General features: G+C 43.0%; 3 protein-coding genes across 3 annotated transcripts; 2 read left to right on the top strand and 1 right to left on the bottom strand.

Moving 5' to 3' along the window:
* Positions 1-122: 122 nt before the first annotated feature.
* On the top strand, positions 123-2,146 carry LOC108157057 (uncharacterized protein F21D5.5). Its single transcript, XM_017288887.2, has one exon. The coding sequence runs from the start codon at positions 382-384 to the stop codon at positions 1,948-1,950; it is 1,569 nt and encodes a 522-aa protein (XP_017144376.1). The 5' UTR covers positions 123-381; the 3' UTR covers positions 1,951-2,146.
* On the bottom strand, positions 1,917-2,742 carry LOC108157058 (ADP-ribosylation factor-like protein 2). Its single transcript, XM_017288888.2, has 3 exons — positions 2,577-2,742; positions 2,156-2,510; positions 1,917-2,097 (listed from the first exon to the last, which is right to left on the bottom strand). Exons 1-3 carry the CDS (start codon positions 2,639-2,641, stop codon positions 1,963-1,965), a joined length of 555 nt encoding a protein of 184 aa, XP_017144377.1. The 5' UTR covers positions 2,642-2,742; the 3' UTR covers positions 1,917-1,962.
* Positions 2,743-3,697: 955 nt separating this feature from the next.
* Positions 3,698-4,538, top strand: LOC108157398 (cytochrome c oxidase subunit 7A, mitochondrial). The gene is made up of 3 exons (XM_017289437.2): positions 3,698-3,808; positions 3,955-4,330; positions 4,388-4,538. Exons 1-2 carry the CDS (start codon positions 3,791-3,793, stop codon positions 4,204-4,206), a joined length of 270 nt encoding a protein of 89 aa, XP_017144926.1. The 5' UTR covers positions 3,698-3,790; the 3' UTR covers positions 4,207-4,330; positions 4,388-4,538.
* Positions 4,539-9,993: the final 5,455 nt, after the last annotated feature.

Here is a 9,993-nt window from a genome sequence, read left to right as displayed (position 1 = left end):
AATCAACAGACTGCTTAGTGGTAACGCATCTACTGCATGTAGTTATACATGCGATAGTATCGAAAACGCCTCGCATGCAATTTTCAATTGTACCAAGTACAACACAACAAAGAAAAACTTCCCATCTCTAAGAAAGTATTATGACATTTACAAATTTGAAAAAGAAATCATCAGCGCGTACCAAACACTAATTGACTTCATCGACGAAATTGATGTAAAGCTATAAACAGTACTCCAACATCATCTATTCTTTGACTTGGCAATTTCCACCTTCAAAAGGCGGGCGGCCAAATAATCCCACGCTACTCACGGGTAGCATGGTAACTTAAACCCTCAAAAAAAGAATGTTGTTTACCTTTTTTATTTCTAAAAAACCAAGATATGTCGTTGGCTAAATACCTAAATCGATCCGTGGGCATAGAGGCTGTGTCGAGAACCTGCACTCTCAGGCCGACGGAAGCCGAACATAGCGCCATACGTTTGTCCGCGGGCGAGAACTTTGTGGGACGCAGCAAGGAAACCGGGATTCGGGATTCGCGCTGCTCCAAGCAGCAGCTTCGACTGCAAGTGGACCCCAAGAGCTGTGGCATTACCTTGAAAGTTCTGGGCATGAACCCGTGCGGCATTAACGGAGTGATGGTTATGCAGAACTCGGAATGCGCGCTGAAGCACGGCGATCTGGTGGAGATTGTCTACGGCCGGCATGGCTACGAAGTAATATTCAGCCCTCCACCAGTGGATTCTACTGTGTCCGTCCCAGAGGAAGACGCACCAGCTGCGTCCGCATCTGCCAGTGTGGAGGAGAAATGGGCTTCAGTATCCAATGGAAAATTGGTCATCTACACCAGCGCTGGAGTCGTGGCCTCTGGGAAAATTGCCGGCTACGATATGGACGGCACCATTATTAAGACAAAGTCGGGCAATGTATTCCCCAAGACCACGGACGACTGGCAGATTATCTTCCCAGAGGTGCCAGAGAAACTAAAAAAATTGCACAATGATGGCTTTAAGATCTGTTTCTTCACCAACCAGGCCGGTATTGCACGCGGCAAAGTATCCCTGGATGACTTCAAGGTCAAGATAAAGCTAATTGTTAAGAAGTTGGGTGTACCTATCCAAGTTTTCATAGCTATCGGCGGTGGCTATTACCGCAAGCCGCTTCCCGGCATGTGGGAGCACCTCAAGAACGAAATGAATGACGGAGTAGACATACAGCTGGACCGTTGCTTCTTTGTCGGCGATGCCGCTGGGAGACCCGAAATGGGCAAGGGAGCGACCAAGCAGCGCAAGGATCACTCGCTGGCCGATCGACTTTTCGCCTTCAACATTGGCCTCTCGTTCTACACACCAGAAGCACATTTCCTGGGCAAACGATTGGAGCAGTGGAACAAGCCCGACTTTGATCCCACTTGCGTGCACGACCAAATAGCCCAGTTTGAGCCAAATGATGTCCACTTCGACGAGGACTCGTGTGAGATGATCATCATGGTCGGCCTGCCCGGATCTGGGAAGAGTCACTTCTGTGCCGAGGTGCTGCAGAGACGCGGCTATGAAATTGTCAATGCAGACACCTTGGGCAGCACGCAGTCCTGTCTGAATACCTGCAAACGCTTGCTGAGCTCTGGAAAATCGTGTGTGGTGGACAATACCAATGTGGATGCAGCGTCTCGGAAAAAGTTCCTTGCCCTGGCTGGCGAGCTAAAAGTTCCCTGCCGCTGCTTTGTGATGAACGTGTCCACGGCTCAGGTTAAGCATAATATTGCCTTTCGCGAACTCTTGGAAACGCCACACTCGCAAATCAACGACATGGTCTTCAACATGATGAAGAAGAAGTACAAGGAACCGACGCTCGACGAAGGTTTCGCCACCATAAACAGAGTAAATTTTGTGCCGAAGTTTATCGACGAGAAGGAAAAGAGGCTGTACAAGATGTATTTGGTGGAAAAGTAAAACGATTCCGCTTTAATCTAATGTGAATATTCGCTTTGCAATGTCTCCAATGAGCCAGTCCATGGAGCTGAGCAGCTTCTCCCCAGTGACAGCGCTTACGCCAACCACCAGCCAGTGGTGTGTGGTGATGTCATCCAAATGTAGTATCTAAAAGTTATGCCGTTTAATGTTAATAAATAGTATTTAATTTGACTAATTTTCTCACCTCTTTGATTTCGTTCGAGTTAAGCGCCCCGGGCAGATCCTGTTTGTTGCAGAGCACCAGCAAGGTGGCTCCGGCCAGGCGTTCCTCCTCGAGGAGTACCTGCAGCTCCTGTCGGCATGAGTCCAGGCGCATCCGATCAGCACTGTCCACCACCCACACCAGGCCATCGGTGCACTCAAAGTAGTTGCGCCAGTAAGAGCGAAGAGAGCGCTGACCGCCCACATCCCACATGTTCAGGGTGTAGCCATTGTGCTCCAGTGTCTTGATGTTGAAGCCCAGAGTGGGCGAGATTTCGTCTATGGATTCGCCATTGAAGCGCTTCAGAATGGTTGTCTTTCCGGCATTGTCCAAACCGCTGCAAAAAAGCATAACAATGAATCATAACTTGTTTGGCTCGCCGCAAAGTTTGCTTAAAACTCACAGCAGCAAAATGCGCATCTCCTTCTCCTTCTGTCGCATCTTTTTTAATACTGTGAGGAAGCCCATGGCGACTCCTGTGAGATATGATAGCCTACAAGCTATAAATGAACTATAAAATCAGCAGCTGCTTAAACTTATGTTTTGATTGAGTGTGAATACTAGAGGTGTCAAGAGGTGTCGATGTTTTGTTTCATGATACTATCGAGCTCCTATCGGGCGCTTCCCCATCTCTACTTCGATTTTGAAAAGTGCAGTGGTGTCAACCAAAAACTTAAAGATCCCTTTATTCATGCATTAAAAAACATAGCCAACTCATTGTGAAAGGTTCTGGTTAAGTGGGTGTTATTGTAACTGACAATGCGAGTGCCATGGTTAAGGCATGTGAAATTCTGCAAAAACGACACCTACATCTATGGCCACTGTTTAAATTTTGCGGTGCAAGACTGCTTGATCAAAGAAAATTTGAAGTTGGGGCTTAAAAAAAGGCAAGTGCATGGTTACCTTTCTTAAAATTAGAACGATCGCATATAAATAGTTCTAGGCTCAAATGTTGGCAGGCAGGTCTGTTTAATTTATGGAAGAGAAATAAAAATATCAGAAATAAGGCTCTATTTAATTTTGCTTGAAAAATAGCCTTTAAAAGACGTTTCTAATCTTAGTTATTTCAGCCCGATACTATCGATAGTATAGACTTTTGAATCATTCTATTAAAAACTATCGAGTGGTGCCACTATCGATGGTTTCACAGCTCTAGTGAATACCCTCAAAAATATACCAAGATATACCGCCTTATCTTAAAAATATTCCGAAAATATACTGACGAATTCAAGTTCTGTTATCCATATTCCTCGTTTTTGATATTCCTTCAGATATTACTAGCTAGCTAAGAAACTCAGCGCTGCCCACATAATTTTACCCAATTAATGAACCTATTTTCTACATGACTTGTTAATTTTAAGTACTTGCTTTACCATTTCTGCTTAAATATAGCTTTTAAAATAAAATTTAATAGCTTGATGAAGTTGATAAAATATACCATTATATACCGTAAATATACCGTCGGCTCAATTTTGACCTACAAAAAGACCGAAAAGTATTAAAAATGCCACGGGGTGGCAGCGCCAATTCTCCAAAACAGCTGTCATAATTCGTCCGGATTTTCAGAAAAACTTTTCTCGCGTTTAGCTAAAAATATATAATAATATCTTCAGCAAAATGATGAACCTGTCGAGAGTGAGTAAAATTTTGCGACTGGAAATAGCCCACAGGCACTGCTGGATGTGGAGCATTCTTCCAGGGCGTGGGAAAATACAGTTCACGGGCAATTACGTAAGGGCGCTGGAGCTCCACCGAACTAACCGCACATTTTCCTTCTGCAGGCCGTTGTCCGCAGCTTTGCCACCACCACGAGCCGCCGCTCCACCGCTGTCGGCAAGGAGCAGATCGAGAAGGGATACTTTGAGATCCGCAAGGTTCAGGAGCACTTCCAGAAGAAGGATGGCAAGCCCGTCTTCCTCAAGGGCTCCGCTGTCGACAGTGTGCTGTACCGCATCACAATGGCACTGGCTCTGGTTGGCATTGGTGGCATGACCAAGCTCTTCTACGACCTGAGCGTGCCCAAGACGGAATAATAGAGTGCTTGCAGCATATTCTACCTTTAAGCTAAGCCGCTAACCAACAGCAAATCCGCAATCCAGCCCCGTACCACATTTGTTTTTCAGTGTTGTTGCCTTATATTTCCCCTCTTTTGATTGTGTGAGTGCTGCATTTGTCATAGCGAAATCAATAATTCAAAAAGTCTTTATCTTGCAGAGCTGAGCCCGCAATACCTGGTCAAGATAAAACTCCTACGCCCCAGAACGTTGCTTTGTGTTAGAATTAACTAAGTTTTGATGTGTAACCGAACATTCGCAAGAGCATTTAAAGCGTGGAAATATAAGAGCCTGGTCGTAAAGTAATCAGATTTCATGTATCTTAATGTGGCTGCTGCTGTCTGGGTCCAGGAAAACCATGTTCCCATTCCCCCCTTCTATAATATTGCAATGACATTAAGTAAACGAACAGCCGCCGCTCTTTTTCGATGGCAGATCTCAGAGGGGCTGCAGTGGGGACATGCGGAACGACCAGGGAGTCTGTTTTATAAATCAAAGGGCGGCAACTCGGCGCGTTGCCATTGGCATGGAAATGCATTTTAAATCGAGCGAATCATGTTGCGCTTTAACACAAACACAAACCCGAGCCGAGCCCGCTGCATGTTTATTAATACTCGCCGCAAGGGAGAGGCAGTGGCGGCAGAGTGCAGTGCTGCAAAATATGCAATTCAAGGCATTTTTTCATTAGTTATTTCTCCATAAACACTTAAATAAAACTAAAGCGTTAAAAATTATGAAAACATCCGCCGCCTCTTTATGCATTTTCCTTTGCATTTTCACAAACACTCGCACATGTATACAGTGCGTTTCCAGAATATTAAGAACATTTTGTGTTGTACCGAAGACTAAAAAATATGTTACTACCAAGATATTGGATATCAGGAACTAACCGCTGCCTTCTCGGCATTGCCTGTTCAGTCAATGTCTTGGACAGTTGAGTCGCAGAAAAGACTTACTATTCGGACCGAAAATTCCAACCACAAATACACACTCTTTTTCCATGGACATAAGTCGATATTGTATAGTCTTCCAGGATAATAATTTTGATAATTTAAATTAAAAGAATAGAAATGACTTCATTAGAAAAAGTGTTGACTGATGGGAAGCATTAATTGATCTGTTTCAAAATATATCTGAATGCTATTCCATAAGCCCACAATATCATCAGATCTTCGATTTTTTCAGACATCTACCTTGCACGCCCGAAACGCACTGTCTTCCCATCCGTTGGGGTGAAAAACAATCTCTTCACTTTTTCCCGTGTTGGTTTGCTATTCTGCCGTTACGGCCCATTTGTACTTCGAGATGTGCGCGCGAAACGAAACGCATAAAATGGGCTCCCAGCGAGTTCACCGTTAACACATTTGGAACCGAGAGCCTCTGCGTAGGTGGCTAAGTGGCACTACATCTACATCTCGTGATCTATTTTCATGTGAAGAGCAAACATTGTAACCCTTTTCCCTGAATCCCTGCAATCCTCTATGAATTTTTGGGAGTAGTTCCAAAGTGAACAAGATATTTTTGGTTTTTTAATTAAAGTTTCGCTTGCCCCGAAGAGAACATTGTGATGCACATGTCGCAAACTTATTATATTTCATAGACTGTGAAAAATTTAAATGAACACAGAATGCCAAACGTTGGCATGACTGTGGCCCCGGGTCTGGCCGGGCCCGGACTCCGGAGTAACTGCGACTGGGTGTGCACCACAACCGTTCCACATGACTGCCCACAGCCAAATTACAATAATAACTCAAAAAGCATAGAAGATGCCAAGCTAAATGCTCTTCTCCTCCTTTGCCAAAAACAATATGGAAAACAAAAACCAAATCGGGGAAGGGAATCGAGCGCCCTGGCACGCCACGACAGGGCAGGGGCAGGCCGGGAATGAGATGCGGATGCGTGTAGAATTAAGAATCGAAAAATGTGTTTCATTAAATGTTATTTATAGTCGGCAATTTTATGCATTTAAAGCGCGTCTATCAACGGCAGCATCTGAGGAGCCATGCGGAAACGGCACCGACGCCATATTGAAATTTAAACGCGGCTCTCTCGTTTGAAGCAAAGGGTGATGTGATCAAGGGATAGAGAACGAGAGAGTCAACCGAGAGTCAAGAGAGATACCGATTATAATCGTAGAACTCCATGATGCCATAGGGCTTCCCAAACTTTCACCTTTCCATTCCTTTGTTTGATGTTTGCTTTTTGCTGTCGCTTCTTTTTCACCATTTCGTAGATGAATTTTTAGACGCAGTTCACGTGAAATATGGCCGGGTCCTGGTCTGGGGATGCCAGGGTCCCAGTGGCTATATGAGCTGCCGGTCCGTAGCAGCCGCAGCCACAAATCAGAATGCCGTTGAAGCGTTCAAGTGCAACGAGCATGAAGAGAACTCGCTGCCTTCGTCGTCTCCAACTTCCCCCCAACTTCATCTCTGTATAACCATATCCATCTGCATCTCCGTCTCTGATTGTCGTTGTCGGCAGATCTCGGCAACTTTCAGATGAGCCACCGCTGGGTGAGCATCATCAACGTTTCGTCAGATTGTCGCTGTCTGCGCCCTGGTATACGTACTCGTAGTACTCGCCAGTAGTCAAACCTTTGGGTGATTTTTTTATGATTTTTTTGTATTTTTGTGTGTTTGCCCAGCGAAACCCGTTTGGCCTGTTAACACTTCGATTACAGCTCAACTCTTTCCCTCGGTCCGTTGCTGGGAGGGGGAGAGGGGGTTAGATGCTTGCTACGGACACGGACCCCGATCGCCGGGCACCTTGGGTGGTCCACGTTCCCGTCCGGTCGGACTATTAGTTAAATTTTGATTTATTTGTACTTCAATTAGTCGTTGAACAAATCTGTTTATTTATTTGCTTTTAATTATTGTTAGAAACCACAAAGCCGTGCCACTGCCTCAGCCTCGGGTCGGTCGGCTCTTTATGGTGTGCCTTCGTCTCCTGCCTGACCGAAGAAGGTTTTTAATTAGCACCAACAATATAATTCACAAAAAGCTATCTTCAAATACCCGAGGATTTCTTCAAATGTTAATGGAATCTCAAACGATTCAAATGCAAACAGAGTTTTGTTTTTCAAAACATTTCTCAAGACAATTGATCGATGGAAAAACAAAATGCATACAATTTAATATTTGCAAATCTGGAATTACTATAAAAATTTAAAAATTTATACAGAAAATGCTCTTATGACTTCCGGAAAAATCCAGAAAACAATCCAACTAAGAATTCCAGCAAAGTATATTTTTATTATGGCATTATCTTTTTGTTAAGCAAACAGAATATTTCCCTTTCCATTTTATTTTCGTCTGGGATCCTAATAAATATTGAAATACCTGAGCATCATCTGCTATGCAAAACAATAATCGAGTAATTATATTTTGATATAGTTCTGCATCCATGGCTGCATTTTTGGGGCCTTCTGGTAGCACAAACAAACAAAAACAGATTGCATGCCTTGCCGGAAAATGCCGGAATACATTTCATTGAAAATATGTAAACCGTATCGGACTCGACCCCGGTCTCAGTTCCAGCTCCATCTCCTGGGGAATTAGGCGTGAAAGAGATGCGCCGGCAAACCGAAACCCGAACAGAGCAGAAACACATGTCCAGGTCGAGCATTGGGGATGGGTGATGGGAAGTCTTTGGTCAGCCCGCATACGCAACCGGTACTGGGGATTGGGAACAGCATCATCTTCGATGCTCGTTAGCAGTGACCGTGAGCGAGCGAACGTGTGGGATGTGGGGTTTGGGATCAGGTGACAGGTTTGCTGCGGTATGTTGCCTCTCAAGTGAGCCGGGTATACGTTTGCACCAATAATTCATCGTCAACTGCAGTTGCAGCGATCCGTGTTACGTCCTTCCCTCAAGAGCTCCGAGGGCACAGGACTCAAGTGCTTACATAATCACGTGTTGATGCTGTCCAAGATGTACGAGGGTTCTCTTCTTTTTGGTGTGCCGCTGCCGTAGACAATTTGACGCTTCCGTCCCTTCGGACTGTTGTACGGTTCACACCCATCTGGCCGTAACCTTATGCAAGCTGCCCGCCGCTGGATGTGTCAATTTTATAGCGTATTTGCCACTTTATGACATTTGATGCTGCTTCTGCCACTTGGCCTGCTCCTTGGACTGCGCTGCGCTCTCATCCCACCCCATCCTCGCACCCTTGGCTCTTTTGTTTTCTCAAGTGTCTGGCATATTCTCCTTCGACTGTTATCTCTGGCTGTCGTTGCACAACCCAGAAATTCAACAAAATTAGTAGGCTCTATGAGTCGGTGGACCGCATATTTATATACCCTTTCGATTTTATCTTGAGAAACATACATACATGTACATATGTTCCAATTACAGCAATTACTAAAAACTCAGAATTTCAATATATTAAAAACATCTTGAGAAACATAAGAACGTTATATTTGGCTTAAATGGTGGTCTTTAATAAATGGAATTATGATTTAAATAAAATTATGGGTTCGGTCGGCTTTGTTTCGTGCTCAAAGTTCCAAACATCTGGCAAAAATCACAGTATCCTCTGAAAGTGTATAAAAAAGAAGAAGCTGATGCGGAAAAGGAAAAGCGAATGGGATATAGAGGGAGATAGAGAAAGATACAGAGTAAAGCAGAGAGAAAAACGCATAATATTCATTTGTTATGCTTGTCATTTGTCACTGGCCCTGGCTGCCGGCAACTTCAAAGCCTGTCACCCAATTTGTTAAACGCGGAGACAATTTTGTCATCGTCTTCTCTCCAAACTCTCCTCCACATCGTTCCAATCCCCATGACACTGTTTTGTCACGAAGCTTCAGCCGCAAGAGGGAGGGAGGAGATCTCTTAGCTTTCGCATGTGGCCAATTATTTTGTAAGTTGAGAAATGCTCAATATCCATTGCCATTAATGGAATTTCCGTTGCGATATAATATGTAGGTACGTATTTATAAATATGTTTACATATTTATATGTACATATGTCTGTATATCTGCTTAAAAGGTTACACAATATGAAAGTAGCTTAGGATCTTCATATTTTTGTTTCATGAATATAGTTCCTTTGATGAAAAAGAATGACTTGGGTTGAACTTGGACACAAATTTCTTGTGTTTTAGTACTCAACAGATAATCAGTTAAATTAAATATGAAACTAAGTATAAACATGGCGAAAAGTCTTTTAAATATGGTCCATTTAATCTAAACATAAAACAGTTTAAAATAAATAATTAAAAATAAATTACTCGTGTTTGAATCCACATATATGAATTATATTAAAATCAAATATTTTTTAAATTAATGGTAAAATGTAAGTGAACACACTTTCTTTTTACGATGTCCACTATCGATGCAAATACATACATTATATCGGTATACATGTTTCTTAGGGGTTTTTCCTCTGTGTGTATGTTTTTATAGATATTTTTGTACATTTTTAAAAACTTCTCTCCATTAATCTATGAGTACTCGTCTACATATGTACATGCATACAAATGTATGTACACAGTCCTATATACATTTGAATGTCTGTACATTGTCTGTATATTTTTGAAACCGTATTAGAATTGTTTATCTTTATACAACTTTAAAAAAGATTCATGGGATTTAATTATTAGACAAAGAAATTTCAGAAATGTTGATAAAAATATTCAGAATGGCGATCGTCAAAATCTAATATCCCTAAAGATCGGTGAGCAAACAGTTAAGAGAGTGAGAGAGAAAGAGCGAGAGACTGTTGACTGGTAGTGGGAGAGAGAAACGAATTGGATTTGCAACAAAA

This window comes from Drosophila miranda, chromosome 2, assembly GCF_003369915.1.
Source record: "Drosophila miranda strain MSH22 chromosome 2, D.miranda_PacBio2.1, whole genome shotgun sequence".
Lineage (NCBI taxonomy): Eukaryota > Metazoa > Arthropoda > Insecta > Diptera > Drosophilidae > Drosophila > Drosophila miranda.
This window is presented reverse-complemented; position numbering and strand designations above follow the sequence as displayed.